General features: G+C 38.8%; 1 protein-coding gene across 2 annotated transcripts in view; it reads right to left on the bottom strand.

Moving 5' to 3' along the window:
- Window positions 1-691: 691 nt before the first annotated feature.
- The window catches only part of PCDH9 (protocadherin 9), a 904,685-nt gene continuing 889,954 nt past the window's right edge, over window positions 692-15,422 (bottom strand). Inside the window, exon 3 of one of the 2 annotated variants that reach the window (XM_045011849.1) lies at window positions 692-2,913. In XM_045011849.1, the coding sequence (XP_044867784.1) occupies window positions 2,540-2,913 (374 nt within the window). In that variant the 3' untranslated portion in view covers window positions 692-2,539. The remainder of the gene's footprint in view (window positions 2,914-15,422) is intronic. The other variant, XM_045011856.1, reaches the window with a different exon arrangement.

The raw sequence follows: 15,422 nt of genomic DNA, 5'->3' as shown, positions 1-15,422 counted from the left end.
TTAATTTGCAATTCATTTCATCTCTAGGTTTTGAAATGCAGCACAATCAAAAAACAGGTTACATTTCTCATTATCCCTTTATCTCAGTGTTGTTTTACTATAAAGCAACAAAAAACTATTACGTGCCCACAGTGACTGATCTTTAAAAATATCCCCATTTACTACATCACAGTATTTTGACATTACTGTGGTATCTTCTATACTTAAAGTTGAAAATACCACAGACTACTCTGAGATAAGATTAACAACTGCAATGAGGTGAATGCAGGGTTTTTTTAGTGGCCACTAACGTTACTAATCATTATGGGGAAACGTTTCCTTACTGCCGTTTGCCAATGGCTCCTGGTTACTCTGTGTGCATAGGTTTGCCTAACAAAGTAGGGCAGATGCTGACACCCTTAACTCCTGGTAAGTGGTACCTTGCTCCTGAAGTTCTACAGAACTCTTTTTCAGTGAGGTCCGACTCACCATAAGAGTCGCTGAATAAGGCCCTAAATGTTTGCAATTTTCTCTATGTACCTTCCTCCAGGACTAGGTGAACCAAATCGATATGTTTAGAAGAATAACTTATATATTCATAATGAACCACCAACACCACCAAAGGAAATGAATGGGAATAAAGTCCCTTAGGCATTTGCCCAAGAACTAACACAAGACAATCAGGAATTCAGAACATTTATTGCAAGAGCTGAATAACTGTAAATAACGTTGAACTGGCAAAGCAGTAACAAGGATAACTGTTTAGATATTTATTCTGTCAAAGTCATCAAACACCCCTCACAAACTGACATAAGTACTGCAATAAGCAATGCACCCCTAACCCATTTTATGTCTTTATACTGTGGAGGAAAAAAACTGTGAACTGCTATATACAAAAAAAAACTTTTTTTTTTTTTGGTAAGAACATATTAACCTTCAGATTACCTAAGTTTGTTATTTTAAGATTGATCAACTGTGGCATAAGATAATTTCCCCTTTTTTTTCTGTAAGGGCTTTTTTTCTTTTCTTTTTTTCTTTTTTTTTCTTATTTTTTTTCTGCATGCTATTTATTTGTTTAAATCATCTGTCATGCCTTAACAAAAACCGCCTAAGAATGTCCAGCTTTGGATTTGTTTTACGTGCAACTTAGATCTTATTAATAGTAGGAGTCACTCTGCTGGTTTGACTGAAGTGACATGACGCCGGTACCTGCCAGGCATTGACCAACTATGATAACAAACAGTTAAACAGCAATAATTAGAGTTTTAACCCTTAGTTTCCCCAACTAGCCTACCAGGAGAATGCTCTGTTACATCATGAAGGCACAACACATTAAATATTCTGTGGCTATGGTCTAAAAACACTTGTGTTACTACAACATTAACGCAGATGAGGATCAACACAAATGCCGCTTTTTCAGCAATACAAACTGTCTTAGGTATAGACACACACTTGCCCAATTGGAAAGAAAATGATCCTTGTATTTTGTTTCTCCAAATTTCCCTCCTTCTACTCCAAATTAGCTCAATGTTACTTTTCATTAATTGTGAGACGACAGTTAACTGATCAGAGTTCCTAAATAAATGCCATCTGACGCTCCTTTGCCACCACCCACATAGCTAACTTCTTTTTTCTTTTTTTAAGTTCCCCTGCTTTGCAAAACAGAATGGAAGTGAAATTAAAGTTATTAAAGTTTAAAGCCCTTGCGTAAATCCTTTTGTTTTTTAATATTTGCAAACAGTTTTGCTTACTAGAATGCCAGCATCATCTGCTGTTAAACAGAAACAAGAGGTTTTTTGTTTGGTTTATTTTTTTAAACACAAGTGTTTTGAGTTCCTTGGAACTTTGTGTGTCAGACAGACTACTAACACAGAAACACCATCACTTAAATTAAAAACAAAACAACAGGAAGCAAATGAAAGAAAGTAAAAAGCAACTGTGAAACAAAGAATTATGCTACAGTATCCTTTTAGGTGAACGTTATAAGTACACAAATTTTGTTAGTAATAATTGTTCCTATTTACAAGTATTTTGAACACTGATTGACTTACAAGTGTCCACTAATGTTGTTAATAGCACAATAGGTTTAATGTTTATAGTTTTAGTTGTTTTGTTTGCGGTATGATATCAAGTATAGCAGTCCCAGCACAGATCAATGACAGCAAGAGCACAATTTTCTAACTGGATATGCTTTTCAATCATTATAATCCACTGAACTCTCTCTCTTGGTCTATCACTCTCCAAATGCATCTTCTGTTGTTTGTAGCAGCAGTCCAGGGTCAAAAAACAAACAAACAAAAAGGATATTTGCAAACTGGAGAGATCTCTGCAGAGTTTAATCATGTCTATTTAACAAAACCACACAACTAGTAGAAACACTCTTTTGTGTTGCAGAACATTATACTTTCCATTGGGCTAACACAAAGATATGCATATCTCTGCTATGTGAAGCATAGTTCTAGAGGTCTACCCAGTACATAAAGCTCTGATACACACACACACACGCACAGTATTAGCAAGTCTAAGTAGACTAAAGTCATTGATCCAAAGTAGCCATTTCTTATAGCTGGTGCTCCTTTGGACTCTCAGCAGGTCCTGAGGCCTGTTTATAAGACTTCAAGTTAGCCAAAGGAATGTCAGTCATGTGATTGCCAGTGTTGAAATGGCCCTCACCAGAACCATACTGCTTTCGGTCACTGAACTGGTTTCTGTTGCTATCTTCTTTCCAGGTTCTTGTCAACGTGTGTCCATTCACTAGTTTGTCCTTCTTAACCCATTCTTTCTGAGGTGCAAAGGTGGAGAGAGGAGACTTTGGCTGCTGGTATGGACCCAGGCTGGGAGGCATCCAACAGTTATCTGAGTGACCCAAAACCAGGCATTCTTGAGTACACATCTCTGTAGCTTCAGCTAATCCTCGTGGACCAAGAGGCCCATCTGCAGAAGACAACAAAGGAGACCGAAAAACAAACAAAAAAACAAAAAAGAGAGAAAGAAATAGTGTTAGACTTTCACTTTGAATATATTGCTATCAAAGCTGCATGTACTCCTGACATTTGCTAAAATGGGAAAAGTAATTGCAATGTTCTTAACCCTACAACCAACTATACCACTGACTTAAAAAAGTGACATTATGTTAATGTCACAGTGTCAAAATATACTTGGCATGCTAATAGAGAGTGGTTATCTGTTATTAAGGTCATTGGTGAAATGTGACTTTTGTGATCAAAACATCTTCTGTGTCATTGCCTGTATATTTCCCTGTTCCTCAAAAAGGGAATGATGGATAAATTAGTCATTAGCCAACAGACTCAGACAACGGATATGAATCAGTTCCAATCAAATTTTTAAGGATTCCTTATTAAGGAAGTAAACACTTGGGCAGACGAAAAACAGTGATGAGCAAACACATTGACCCAGATTCTCTATGAGACCTTATGCCAGGGGTGAATTGGCATAGCCCAGGTATGCTCTCATCTCGCCTGCAATTTCCAGGTGGGGCCCTGGATGTAGGAGCAGAAATGTTAGAGAATTCTCAGCTGGCTACTTAGGTCTACATCAGGGATCGGCAACCTTTGGCATGTGGCTCACCAGGGTAAGCACCCTGGTGGGCCGGGCTGGTTTGTTTACCTGCCATGTCTACAGGTTCAGCTGATCACGGCTCCCACTGGCTGCAGTTTGCCATCCCAGGCCAACGGGGGCTGCGGGAAGTGGCGCGGGCCGAGTGATGTGTTGGCAGCCGCTTCCTGCCGCCTCCATTTGCCTGGAACAGCGAACCGCAGCCAGTGGGAGCCGTGATCAGCTGAACCTGCGGACACGGCAGATAAACAAACTGGCCCAGCCCGCCAGGGTGCTTATCCTGGCGAGCCGCGTGCCAGAGGTTGCTGTGTGCCAGAGGTCTAGATCCTACCATTCTGCAGCACCTGAATGGTACAAAGTAAACAGAATGAGAAGATGAGAAAATCTGTACCATTGTCAAATTGACTTGCTACATACAGATCCCCATTTGGTACGCTAAATAGATGAAACACATTAGTCCCACTGGACATTAATACACATCTCAATGATTTGCTGTAAAACTACATAAATCAAAGGGTACCCACAATGTGAACCTTCCATAACTCACTTGCGTTTTTATGGTTTTCTTACATGCATGAATATGAGACCACAGGCGATGGACCATGCAGTCTGTAATATGCTATGCATATTAAAGATCCATTGCATCTTTCACCCACTACGGAGAACATAACTGGCCTGCTTCAGAGGCCTGACTATCAGCTCAGTGGACAAGTCACCCATATCTCCAGAAAGTGCTGACCTTCTCCCCAGTCTTAACATATTTCTAAGTGAGTGAACTTGCAGCTGAGTCACTGATCTGATCAGACTGGATTTACACATAGGGTAAGATGTTCCAAAAGACTGAAACTGCCACATGTTTTTGTTACCTATTTCTTAACATCTGAGAATATATACACCTAATGACCAATGCTTGGTCATGATCCTTGCTAGATATATGATGATTTTGATGAAGACCTTCAATGGGGAATCCTTTCCTTGACTTCAGAGCAAATCATCAGTCTAGACCTCCAGGCATTCAAAGAGTTAAGAAGCATTTTTTCTTGATTAAACAGTGAAGTGACAGGAAGGAAATTATGGATTGATTTTGAGAATGAGATTAACCAGATAGGCATGAATGCTGAAGTCATGAAGGTTAGCATTAATCAGATGAAAAATACAGAGCACAGAAAAAACAGTCTGTCAGGGCTGTGTCAGCACAAAGATACCTTTATAATTGTGAATTTGGACCCATAATTATCACTGAAGATATTTAAATGAAGATGTTTGCGCTGCAGCAAAAATGGAGATTTCAGTCTCTTCAGTTGCAGCAAATGCAGCATAGCAGGTTTATTTTCAAATCCCCAGATCATCCTAATTAGTCTAACTGTAGCTGCTATTCCTTTTAACGTGGCTAATGTTTTTTAATCTTCCTAAACTAATGTCCTCATGAGATCCTATGGCAGTGAGTTCCACATGTTAATCATCTGCGGCATTTAGACTCAGTTTTAGCAAATATAATGTAGATGCATTTTGTTAAAAAACATGTCAACTATTGTTTCCTTTATCCTTACCTCTGTATATCTTTTCTTAGACTGTGAGGTTACCGGGGCAGGAACAACCCTTTTTGCATATTAGTATCTAACAGTAGATTCTGGGTACTATGGCCAACAAAAGTAATGATGTTATTTAACTAGATGAGCCATGACTGGAAGCTCCTGCAATCCTTGTACAAGCAATTGGAATAATTTAAGAAATATATATACCCAATGACATTGGGGCAATATAAGATGAAATAATCAGTTCTGCAATAATTTAGGGTAAAAAAAGTGACTGCAAAGCAGAAGTTTAGCACAAATTTCAAGGAGAGCCAATAAGCTTAGGTTTAAAATAAGAGCTGTGATAATTCATGGGAAGAGAGAGATTCTTGTTCTATAAAAGCCCCTCTTTGAAATCAGCACTATACAGTTATAATCAAATTGAGGCAAGTATTTAGTACAAAAAGCTATAGTAAGTAAAGGAAGTAATCCTAGTATATTGTTAACATTTCCAAAGGTTATCTATAGGTTAAAAACTGATTTTTTTTTTCTGCTGACAACAGAAATGTAATTTTAATTAGGTTTTTCCCATTTTCACAGGAAAAAAGTGAGAAATGGCAAAACTCTTTCCAACCGGCCTGATCACACAGTAAAATGCTATCTTGCTGACCCAAGGAGGAAAGGTTTGGCAGGGATTAAAACTTTCAATACACAAAGAAAAGCCTTCACCACAGAGTGACACAGTTCAAGAAATACAGTGCATGCACCCTGGGCTTCCAATTTGCAGTGTAATAGCAGGTTAACAAGAGAACCCTCAGCTCCACACTCATGAAGTGGATCTGTTATGGTGCCCTGTTTAGCTAAATAAAATAAAATTCAAAGAGATATGGCAATCATTTGAGTTCAGAATTTAAATGGGTAATAAGCTGTTTTTACTTAGGACAAAATATGCATGTGGACTTATAAGCCATGTCAAATTAAACTTGGAGAGATTTACTTCATGTGTTTAGCTTTCCTTAGTAAGAGTCCTAGAGAGATAATACAGTAAATCTCGGAATGGATTCCCTCTGAAGTGGGTGAAGTTTATGGATTGTTTTGAAATATTTGGATGAAAGGTACTATTTAAATATCTATTACTAAGAACAAGGGGCTGTCTTATAAACAGAGACAGGATGGTGCTGTGGAGATAATCACTTATTCTGGAGGAACCCGGTGGGTGAGGTAATATCTTTTAGTGGACCAACTTCTGTTGGTGAGAGAGGCAAGCTTTTGAGCTACACAGAGCTCCTCTTCAGGTCACTTTGGAAGGGGCATTTCTCATATTTCTGGTTAGCCAAATGTCACTTTCTTACTTTGACTCTCCAAAAGACTATCACAATCCAATTCATTTCAAAGAGGGATGTGTTTTTGTTCTCAGCTGTCCCTATCTATAAATTTCAAATGCAGACAAGCCTGACAGGGGTATAGTCCTCTCTGTAGAGGACAAATCTTGCTCTTTGTGGGGTTTCACCTGCAAATATATGAGCAGAGTTTGGGCTCTAGCACTCACAGTGCAGTCCTGGGAGAAAGGAGGACTCCTGTAATACTCATTCCCACTGTAGACTTGGAACAAGTAACTGATGCTCTCTGACTCAGTTTCCCCAGTCTGTAAAATGCAGAGAGTGTTTACCAGTCTCACTAGAGAATTCTGAGGATAACTATGGAATAATTAGATAAAACGCCTTGAAGGACTCTATATAATTGTTAATCAGCAAATAACATTTTGATACTTTGCCTTTAAGGCATCACAGCATAAAAGCAGTGTCTTACTTTTTGTTTGAAGTGATGCTACATTTGTTTGAAGTGATGCTACAGGGGTACATTTCAGATTATAGACAATATTTTTTAATACCACACTAACGGAATAACAGTATATTCCAATCTGGGACAAGGACAATCTCATGTATAATGTGTACATGTGACTATCATCATAGGCATCATGATCTCTGATTAGGGCATTTAGATGCAACCACAATGCATTTAATAAATCTTACTAATAATCATTATGATGCTTTGGAGGCTCTGCAAATTCCCTAATGCAAGATGCATGTGATTTAGAAGAAAAAATAATTAATTTTGGAGAAAATATGAGCTCAGCACAATAAAAATAAAACACAGTAGCATGGTTTTCTTCAGCTCCTGCCTTGTGTAATTATGTTCTCTGTGAAGACAGTTCATTCCTTCTTAAGAGTCTTCTTAGTATTCAATGGCACAAGTGAAATAATCATGAACAGTATGATGGGGAAAAGAACCTGTTGGGATATGCAGGATGGTAGCATTAGCTGCTTTGTACTGAGAAAGCACAATGTTGACTTACTGGTAATTATCTTTCCTCTCCACCACTACCAAACAATAGCTTTCACCCGATTTTCTAAACTTGCTTCATTACTGCAAACAATGACACCACTTAAAAACCTATTCCTGATGCTTTAATTTCATAATTGCATTAATTTGTTTCCTTTCTCTCCAAAAAATGTCACTGGAATCTCTGTATCAAGTTTTTCCACACTGAAGTACTTTATTGATACGTTTTTTTCAAAGTATTTGTTCTCTGAACAATCTGTAATGCATGAGCCCGGTTATCAGTCTTGGCTGCTTGAATACATAATGACACAACTGCTGATAAAACTGTACAAGCCATCTGTCTCTGGATTTAAATGTTTTGAAAGCAAACACAAAAGTACATAACAAACACTCCCTTAAATTGTCTTTGTTACTATTGATATCAGATCTTATGCCCCCCCTAAAGCCTTTTTTATTATTTTATTCTGTTAATAGCTGTCAGGCAACTGCATGGCTTGCTGCCTCAAAAGGAGACAGGTGCAAGCAGTTAAATGCCAGTCAAATGTTGGCTATACCCTAATGTGGAAATTCGGAGTGGTCTTTTATCTCATTTTATTATACCCAGAAGCTGAACTGTTATTTCATTGATTAACTAACTGCTGCAATTAGCAACTAGCTCCTGGCACGTTGACCAGCTGCTTTTCAACTGGCTCCTTCAAAACTCTCTTGCTCAAAGCCGGAGGCTCATTCTTTAAATGTGAAAGAGTCAAGACCACAAGTTAAGTTGTACTCAGATGCTTTTCAGCCTCCTCTGTGAATTAGGATCCATTAGCCAGGATGCACTGCTGTTAGGTATAGTGATGAACATGGTGTTCACCCTTTACCCCTGACCTGATCTTAGGGAAAGTTATTATACAAGATTAAACTATATATCAGGTGTTAAAACACATAAAAATGTTTTAAGATCATAAAATGGAGGCCATTAGACTTGTAATGTAAGAAGGGAAAACAAATGTAAAAGTATTTGTTGTAGATATTTCAAAAGTATGAGGCCTAGATAAAGTACTTGACCTAGGGTCATAAGATTTAGCAATATGTATATTGTGATAAGCAAATAAAAGAAAAAAAGGGCAGTTTAACGTTGAAATACCGAATTCCTAGGGGATTTTGGAATACCTGTAACCATGGAATAACCACATTTACGTATCAAAACTGCTGGGAAATGTATGAGGCAAATAGCCTATGGTAGTAACTGGAACCTTAATTATGGTCCCCCAGAATGACAAATATGGGCAGGGTGCTTAGACCTAAATCATACATGGTCCTGGTTGTGTAGAGGATGCAAGGAAAAGGGATGCAATACAAAGATGGTCATACCAACCCCTAGCTGGAACACTGGGATGACAGGAAGGTGGTAACTAGCTCATCACTGCCCACTTATGGTGCTCTCCACTTACTATTGTCTTCATCTTAATGTCTAATGGTCTCCATAAGATTGCGAGTATAACAGCCTTGGAGGTGTTTTGTAATATGTATCTGTTTGTGTACAGTTATGCTTATGCTTGGTTTTATTTGGATTTTAAGGTAAGTCTTCATGTTTCTGTTTGTGTGATTCACCAGTCTCACTCAATAATAATATTATGAAGCCCCTGCATACAAAACCTGTTATTAATGACTTGTGCAATTTTCCATTCAAATTAATGAGAGGCTACAGCTGCATTTAAAAGTTGATACAATCATATTTATTCATCTTTTCACACCAGACCTTTAACAAAATTCAGCTCTATTTAACCTTGGATATAGAAAGCCTTTTGTTGACTGTGCAACACATTCATATGCTGCATTGTTAAATGACCTTTCCTGAAGAGACAACATATTACAAGTTTTATAAAACCTTCCGCCCCCTCCACTTATAATTACAGAACTGATTTTCCTGCATTCCATGAAGGTTTTGCACCTATTGTATACAATAAAAAGAGAGAAAATGGTTTATAACACAAAGATGGTTCTGACATATTTTTCTCTTCAATTAATTAAAGAATTAATGTGAAAGTGCTTTCTTGAATCCTAGGTTATGTTCCAAAAAACAAAACAAAAACTCCCACACACATGCTGTACAAGTTGCTTTTTCTGATTAGTAATTAAGCTAGCTTCTGTCACCCTTACACTGAAAGACACCGTACTCCACAGCTAGTCCCATTTGGCATTACTGAAGCCAAACAAGGTTGGCAGCAGAATCTGGTCCTTAATTGGGCTAGACTGAGGGACACATGCTGCCACCCTTACAGAGTAGTCCCTTTGAAAGGAATCTGACTATTCATGTAGTAAAATACTAACGAAGAGGAGTAAGTGTGGCAGAATATGACCATGTATATGACGACCGTAGCAGGCCACTCCAAAAGCATCACTTCCACTTGGCAGAAGTAACTGTCACATTTCCCAGGTTCCCGCACCTTAGTCTAAGAGAGTAATTCCTTTACCAGGTGTAGATTACATGCTGCCTTAATTGCACTGGTAAGTGTGCAAGTTCCATGCTACCTGCCTTTCTCTGCCCACTCCCAGTCCACCTGTGTGTAGGGTGAGCGGAGGGAGACAAGATGGGAAGAAGTGCACTGTGGAACTTGTACTGTTAAATGCATAAAGGGGTAATCTGGACAGCCTATGCCCAACTACATATAGCTTTCCTTCAAGGAATCTTAGAGTATCATGGAGGTGTTTAACTACATCGTCATCTTGTTTCCAGTTCTTTTACAACAGATATTGCTAACAGTGTTCATTGGGCACTGTTTTTGGCTATTAGATCAGCTCAGATTAAGGGTTGATTCGTAAACTTCAGTCCCTTAGGGGCAAGATCCTTTTGTTCCCTGCATGGCCACATAGCTTGAGAAAACATATAGCACCATGTTATTTATCACAGATGAGTAGCTAACCTGCTTTCAGTTCTTTACTACCCACTTGTTACAGGGGTAACTGGATGAAATTCCATGGCCCATGTTATAGAGGAGCTCGGCACAGGGGCTTGTTTACATGGGGACACTCAGCAAAATTAATCAGAATTAACTAAAGATGTGAATTTAAATTGCATTAGTTAAACCACAATAAAGCCTGTGTGGACACACTCATTCAGAATTAAAGTGTTCTTAATTAGGTTTAGCTCAATTAACTTCCAAGTCCCCCTGTAGAAAAGCCCCGGATGATCAAATGGTCCATTTTGACCTTAAAATTTATAAATCAGCAAATATTAGCAGAAAGTGCTTGAACTTTTATAAACTTTCATTGATAAACTTAGACAAATGGGTGTGTGGGAGGGGAGTTCCTTTAGAAATGTGGACGGTGTTTGCCGCAAGTCCAGATTTGGGAATATGATTCTGGTTTCTGATTAAAGGTAAAACTTAACATAAGAAACATAAGAACATAAGAAAGGCTGTACCGAGTCAGACCAAAGGTCCATCTAGCCCAGTATCTGTCTACCGACAGTGGCCAATGCCAGGTGCCCCTGAGGGAGTAAACCTAACAGGCAATGATCAAGTGATCTCTCTCCTGCCATCCATCTCCATCCTCTGACGAACAGAGGCTAGGGACACCATTCTTACCCATCCTGGCTAATAGCCATTTATGGACTTAGCCACCATGAATTTATCCAGTCCCCTTTTAAACATTGTTATAGTCCTAGCCTTCACAACCTCCTCAGGTAAGGAGTTCCACAAGTTGACTGTGCGCTGCGTGAAGAAGAACTTCCTTTTATTTGTTTTAAACCTGCTGCCTATTAATTTCATTTGGTGACCCCTAGTTCTTGTATTATGGGAATAAGTAAATAACTTTTCCTTATCCACTTTCTCAACATCACTCATGATTTTATATACCTCTATCATGTCCCCCCTTAGTCTTCTCTTTTCGAAACTGAAGAGTCCTAGCCTCTTTAATCTTTCCTCATATGGGACCCTCTCTAAACCCCTAATCATTTTAGTTGCTCTTTTCTGAACCTTTTCTAGTGCTAGAATATCTTTTTTGAGGTGAGGAGACCACATCTGTACACAGTATTCGAGATGTGGGCGTACCATGGATTTATATAAGGGCAATAAGATATTCTCAGTCTTATTCTCTATCCCCTTTTTAATGATTCCTAACATCCTGTTTGCTTTTTTGACCGCCTCTGCACACTGCGTGGACATCTTCAGAGAACTATCCACGATAACTCCAAGATCTTTTTCCTGACTCGTTGTAGCTAAATTAGCCCCCATCATGTTGTATGTATAGTTGGGGTTATTTTTTCCAATGTGCATTACTTTACATTTATCCACATTAAATTTCATTTGCCATTTTGTTGCCCAATCACTTAGTTTTGTGAGATCTTTTTGAAGTTCTTCACAATCTGCTTTGGTCTTAACTATCTTGAGTAGTTTAGTATCATCTGCAAACTTTGCCACCTCACTATTTACCCCTTTCTCCAGATCATTTATGAATAAATTGAATAGGATTGGTCCTAGGACTGACCCTTGGGGAACACCACTAGTTACCCCTCTCCATTCTGAGAATTTACCATTAATTCCTACCCTTTGTTCCCTGTCCATTAACCAGTTCTCAAACCATGAAAGGACCTTTCCTTTTATCCCATGACAGCTTAATTTACGTAAGAGCCTTTGGTGAGGGACCTTGTCAAAGGCTTTCTGGAAATCTAAGTACACTATGTCCACCGGATCCCCCTTGTCCACATGTTTGTTGACCCCTTCAAAGAACTCTAATAGATTAGTAAGACACGATTTCCCTTTACAGAAACCATGTTGACTATTGCTCAAGAGTTTATGTTTTTCTATGTGTCTGACAATTTTATTCTTTACTATTGTTTCAACTAATTTGCCCGGTACCGACGTTAGACTTACCAGTCTGTAATTGCCGGGATCACCCCTAGAGCCCTTTTTAAATATTGGCGTTACATTAGCTAACTTCCAGTCATTGGGTACCGAAGCCGATTTAAAGGACAGGTTACAAACCTTAGTTAATAGTTCCGCAACTTCACATTTGAGTTCTTTCAGAACTCTTGGGTGAATGCCATCTGGTCCCGGTGACTTGTTAATGTTGAGTTTATCAATTAATTCCAAAACCTCCTCTAGTGACACTTCAATCTGTGACAGTTCCTCAGATTTGTCACCTACAAAAGCCAGCTCAGGTTTGGGAATCTCCCTAACATCCTCAGCCGTGAAGACTGAAGCAAAGAATCCATTTAGTTTCTCCGCAATGACTTTATCATCTTTAAGCGCTCCTTTTGAATTTTGATCAAGGGGCCCCACTGGTTGTTTAGCAGGCTTCCTGCTTCTGATGTACTTAAAAAACATTTTGTTATTACCTTTGGAGTTTTTGGCTAGCCGTTCTTCAAACTCCTCTTTGGCTTTTCTTATTACACTCTTGCACTTAAGTTGGCAGTGTTTGTGCTCCTTTCTATTTGCCTCACTAGGATTTGACTTCCACTTTTTAAAGGAAGTCTTTTTATCTCTCACTGCTTCTTTTACATGGTTGTTAAGCCACGGTGGCTCTTTTTTAGTTCTTTTACTGTTTTTCTTAATTTGGGGTATACATTGAAGTTGGGCCTCTATTATGGTGTCTTTAAAAAGGGTCCATGCAACTTGCAGGGATTTCACTTTAGTCACTGTACCTTTTAACTTTTGTCTAACTAACCCCCTCATTTTTGTATAGTTCCCCCTTTTGAAATTAAAGGCCACAGTGTTGGGCAGTTGAGATGTTCTTCCCATCACAGGGATGTTGAATGCTATTGTATTATGGTCACTATTTCCAAGCGGTCCTGCTATAGTTACCTCTTGGACCAGCTCCTGCGCTCCACTCAGGATTAAATCTAGAGTCGCCTCTCCCCTTGTGGGTTCCCGTACCAGCTGCTCCATGAAGCAGTCATTTAAAGTATCGAGAAATTTTATCTCTGCATTTTGTCCTGAAGTGAAATGTTCCCAGTCAATATGGGGATAATTGAAATCCCCCACTATTATTGGGTTCTTAATTTTGATAGCCTCTCTAATTTCCCTTAGCATTTCATCATCACTATTACTGTCCTGGTCAGGTGGTCGATAATAGATCCCTACTGTTATATTTTTACTAGAGCATGAAATTTCTATCCATAGAGACTCTATGGAACCTGTGGATTCGCTTAAGATTTTTACTTCATTTGAATCTACACTTTCTTTAACATATAGTGCCACTCCTCCCCCTGCACGGCCTGTTCTGTCCTTCCGATATATTTTGTACCCCGGAATGATTGTGTCCCATTGATTGCTCTCAGTCCACCAGGTTTCTGTGATGCCTATTATATCTATATCCTCCTTTATCACAAGACACTCTAGTTCACCCATCTTATTATTTAGACTTCTGGCATTTGTGTACAAGCACTTTAAAAACTTGTCCCTGTTTATTAGCCTACCTTTTTCTGATGTGCCAGATTCTTTTTTATGTGACTGTTTATCATCTGATCCGGCCCTTACATTATACTTCTCATTCCTCTGCTCCTGACTATAACCTGGAGATTCTCTATCATCAGACTCTCCCCTAAGAGAAGTCTGTGTCCGATCCACACGCTCCTCTGCAGCAGTTGGCTTTCCCCCATCTCCTAGTTTAAAAACTGCTCTACAACCTTTTTAATGTTCATTCTGATTTAAAAAAAAAAAGTACTCTAACCTGGATTTAAGTGTCACATTGTGGCTGCAGAGAGAGAGTCACCTTGGGACAGAACAGAAGGGGAGCAAATAAGATTTGGCAAAATGTTTTGTTAATAAATAAGGATTACATGTTTTACATGTCTCTCATACTGATTTAATATTTTGGTGAAAAGTCAACATTTGTACATGGAGACAGTCCAAATACAATAACACATGGGCAGCCAAAGCAGCAAATTCTCTCCCTGGGAGGATAATGTTATTTAGACAGATTTTATAGTACACAAATAACAGATAGCATATCTTTATACATCAGCACCCTTCCTCAGCATGATATGGACCTTATCCATCTTCTTCTCATCTGCTCAAGCTATGGCTCAAGAGGGCATTATCTCAACTAATTCTATCTTCTCAAAATTAGCATTTTTTTCTGCAATCCATTCAATTTCTGGGGGAGACCAAAAGGAGTAGTGCTTAAACTCTATGGACCAGATGCTACCATTCTTACTCTTACTGAGTATATCTTTCTCCATAAGGTGCAATATCACGTGCATAAGGGTGGCAGAATCAGCCCCTATATCATGTACAATTTTAGACTGATAGAGATTGACCTGTCTATATTGCATCTATCACCATGATATTCTGTGCACTAACATAATTAAATGCACAACAGAAGACCAGAAGACTTATAGTTTCTATCCCACTCTTTAAGTAAGATGTTTGACTGTACATTGAAAAGACCATTAAGTATGTTGGTTGACACATAGAACCACTGAAATCTGGGCTCAGCAATCACACTTTAATAATTATTAGTTTATATTCAGCATCCCTTGAAGGTTCAATCAGTATTCCAGTATTACTTGTAGTCTGGGTGTGCATGATGACTAAAAGCTACCTCCCTCCCCCTCCCATTTTCCTGCTGCCCTAAAATATAATTGATAACTTAAGTCCAAGGGCTTGTATCTCTCCCATCACAGTGTGTTTTCTGATGGAAAATATTTTACTGCTGTTCTTTATAGATACAATGTAATTCTCTTATTAAGGATAACAAATCTCTGTAAATGCCCACAAAAACATATTGTTTCTAACAGCGTCAAGAGTTGGAGCTGGCTGAGTTCCCATCAGAACATGTCAGAAAAAAAGATCAGCGAGCACAGGAGCGTATGAAGGGGAAAGCTCCTGCTGCCATCATTCGCCAAAGATAAAGGGAACATCCAAGAACTGTAGCAAGATGTAACTTAGTGTTTTAGTTCAAGCAGTGAAATTTGTGACCAGAGCAAATGCTTCTGAAACAGATTCTTTCACTCCATTCCTACAACTTGCTTCGCTAACCTACAACTATTAAACTTCCATGGACTCCAACTTCCTGTGGTCT

This window comes from Mauremys mutica, chromosome 1 (assembly GCF_020497125.1).
Source record: "Mauremys mutica isolate MM-2020 ecotype Southern chromosome 1, ASM2049712v1, whole genome shotgun sequence".
NCBI classification, from domain to species: Eukaryota; Metazoa; Chordata; order Testudines; family Geoemydidae; genus Mauremys; species Mauremys mutica.
The sequence above is the reverse complement of the archived record's forward strand: the minus strand, read 5'-3'. Positions and strand labels throughout refer to the sequence as shown.